We start from the raw sequence: 3,000 nt of genomic DNA, 5'->3' as shown, positions 1-3,000 counted from the left end.
ATGTCTGGCACAAATTTGGCACTCAATAAATATTTATTGAATGAATGGATGGATGAATAAATGAGGTGATAGCACTTTGTCAACTCTAATTCAAAATGTATTGATATTTCAATTGTTATTGTTGTTACTTTTTGTTATCACACAGATGACTGCAAATCTTCAGATATTACTTGCCTAACTGTAAGTTTATTATATGTCTTTTATGTTTTCATATCAACCAGAGCCATGAGTAGCAACATTGCTAGCTGTGCCTGAGGAGATTTGAGACATATGGAATCAAAAAAAGACAGCTCTCTAGCTCAGCGTCTTGGGATTTAAGTTATAGTTACCATTATGTGGATACATGGCAGTGAATGGTCAGGAACCCAGGAAGTCAGTGATATCTGAAGAAGCATGAAGATCCTGGAGGTCAAAAACAAACTAATAGTAAGTGATCCAGATAGCATGGTTAAGACTGGAGAATGATAAGTGACAACGTATTAAACTGGAAAGGAAAGTTAAATTTCCAAGCATTAAAATTCCAAGCATGAAGCTATGACTGTAATTCTAAGTAAGGTGTACTTGAATTCAGTACCTCACTGTATCCTTCTTTTAACATGGTATCAGGAAATATTTGCACCTACTTTCACGTGCATGAGCAAGAGGGTGGTATAGTAGCTGGTTTTAGGATGACTTGATTCAAATAAGGCTCAGACAGTGACAGGTTAAAATATGACACATGAGATTTTATAATATTCTACATACAATATGGGAACCATAAAACTTTAGTTCCCCTCACTTTCATCCCAATTTTCCGCATCAGTTACAATGAAAAAGAGTGGTAGAATCATGAATTTTAGAAGCAGGCTAGCTGGGTTAATCCTAGCTCATTTATTTACTAGTTCTATCCTTTAGACAAGTTACTTCACCACTATATACCACTTTCCTCATCTGTAAAACAGAGATAATAATGACTCCTATCTCAATGAGGTGTGAAGATTAAATGAGTTGATGCATGTAAGGATCTTAGAACGGTGCCTGGACACAGCAAATGCTTTGCATTATTGTAATTATTATTATTGTTATTGTTATTATTATTATTACCACATAGGGACAAATATTAAAAACAGACAAAATAAATCAATATATGCCACTATCTTTACATAGATTATAAAATTAGTCTTTAAGCATGAAATCTTCCCATAAAAAATTTTCATTTGTGTTTGAACATTGTTGACTATCAAAACCATAACCATTGCCTAAGTTGTAAAATTACGGCATCAGTTCTATAGAGCCTCTATCTTAACACAACCTTTTAAAAGTTATAAAGAATATGCATCTTCTAATTTCAAAAAAGTCACAAATAATGCTACTGTTGCCCCCTAAAATTTGATCTGTAAGAGCTAATACGCTTTTAAATATTCTGAAGCTAGTTCTACTAAAAGCAGTAATAGTTAATTTGAGAAGTTAGTCTAAAAATATCTGCACCTAGAAAGGCTTAGATGGAAAGACTAGATTTGAAAAAATCCCCAAACTAGGTAAATATTGGGAAAAATAAACTACAAAACAACTTTCAATACCTGGATATGGAAGACACTGGAAAACCTGAATATCAGAAACCGATACACAGGAGACACTGGAAGGTGCAGATATGGAGCCTGCTGATGGAAGACTGGGTAGTTACAGGAAGACCTGAAGGTATTGGAAGACACAGATGTTGGAAGATGTGGCGATGTTGGAGGACAGGCAGATGCTGGAAGCCCTGGAGATGCTGGAAGACCTGGAGGTGTAGGAAGACATGTACTCTTTGGAAGACATGGATTTTTCCGGAAGAAGTAGATTTGTAGGAAGACGAGTTTTCAGGAAGACGTGGATTTTCAGGAAGACGTGGATTTTCAGGAAGGTGTGGATTTTCAGGAAGGCGTGGATTTCCAGGAAGATGTGGATTTTCAGGAAGACATGGATTTTCAGGAAGACATGGATTTCCAGAAAGGTGTGGATTTCCAGGAAGATGTGGATTTTTGGGAAGACTGGTATTTTTGGGAAGCTGTGGATTTTGGGGAAACTGAAGATTTTTGGGAAGACGTGGATTTTCAGGAAGACATAGATTTTCAGGAAGACATGGATTTCCAGGAAGCTGTGGATTTTTGGGAAGTTGCAGATTTTTCAGGAAGACGTGGATTTTAAGGATGACATGGATTTTTAGGGAAGATTTGGATTTCTAAGAAGACATGGATTTCTGGGAAGACATGGATTTCCAAGAAGACGTGGATTTCAGGAAGACGTAGATTTTTGGGAAGACGTGGATTTTCAGGAAGACATGGATTTTTTGGGAAGACTTGGATTTCTGGGAAGACTTGGATTTTCAGGAAGACGCGGATTTTCAGGAAGATGTGGATTTCCAGGAAGACGTGGATTTTCAGGAAGACATGGATTTCCTGAGAAGATGTGGATTTTTTGGGAAGACTTGAATTCCCGGGAAGACATGGATTTCCAGGAAGACATAAATTTCCAGGAAGACCTTGATTTCCAGGAAGACATAGGTTTTCAGGAAGACGTGGATTTCCAGGAAGACCTGGATTTTTTGGGAAGACTTGGATTTCTGGGAAGACATGGATTTCTGGGAACACGTGGATTTCCAGGAAGACGTGGATTTTCAGGAAGACATGGATTTCCTAGGAAGATCTAGATTTTTTGAGAAGACGTGGATTTCCAGGAAGACTTGGATTTTCAGGAAGATGTAGATTTTCAGGAAGACGAAGATATCCAGGAAGACTTGGATTTCCAGGAAGACCTAGATATTTTGGGAAGACTTGAATTTCTGGGAAGACATGGATTTCCAGGAAGACGTGGATTTACAGGAAAACCTGGATTTCCAGGAAGACGTGGATTTTCAGGAAGACGTGGATTTTTTGGGGAAGACTTGGATTTCTGGGAAGACGTGGATTTCTGGGAAGACTTGGATTTCCGGGAAGTCGTGGATTTTCAGGAAGACGTAGATTTTCAGGAAGACGTGGATTT

The 3,000-nt window shown here is 37.9% G+C and overlaps 1 protein-coding gene across 1 annotated transcript in view; it reads left to right on the top strand.

Moving 5' to 3' along the window:
* Positions 1-1,693: 1,693 nt before the first annotated feature.
* LOC101998896 overlaps positions 1,694-3,000 on the top strand; it is a 2,787-nt gene continuing 1,480 nt past the window's right edge. Inside the window, 10 exon segments of the mRNA XM_026784903.1 lie at positions 1,694-1,765; positions 1,861-2,146; positions 2,185-2,253; positions 2,256-2,305; positions 2,307-2,432; positions 2,435-2,560; positions 2,562-2,645; positions 2,684-2,779; positions 2,781-2,894; positions 2,897-2,984. Coding sequence (XP_026640704.1) covers positions 1,694-1,765; positions 1,861-2,146; positions 2,185-2,253; positions 2,256-2,305; positions 2,307-2,432; positions 2,435-2,560; positions 2,562-2,645; positions 2,684-2,779; positions 2,781-2,894; positions 2,897-2,984 — 1,111 coding nt within the window.

The sequence above is a fragment of the Microtus ochrogaster genome, chromosome X (genome assembly GCF_000317375.1).
Source record: "Microtus ochrogaster isolate Prairie Vole_2 chromosome X, MicOch1.0, whole genome shotgun sequence".
NCBI classification, from domain to species: Eukaryota; Metazoa; Chordata; class Mammalia; order Rodentia; family Cricetidae; genus Microtus; species Microtus ochrogaster.
This window is presented reverse-complemented; position numbering and strand designations above follow the sequence as displayed.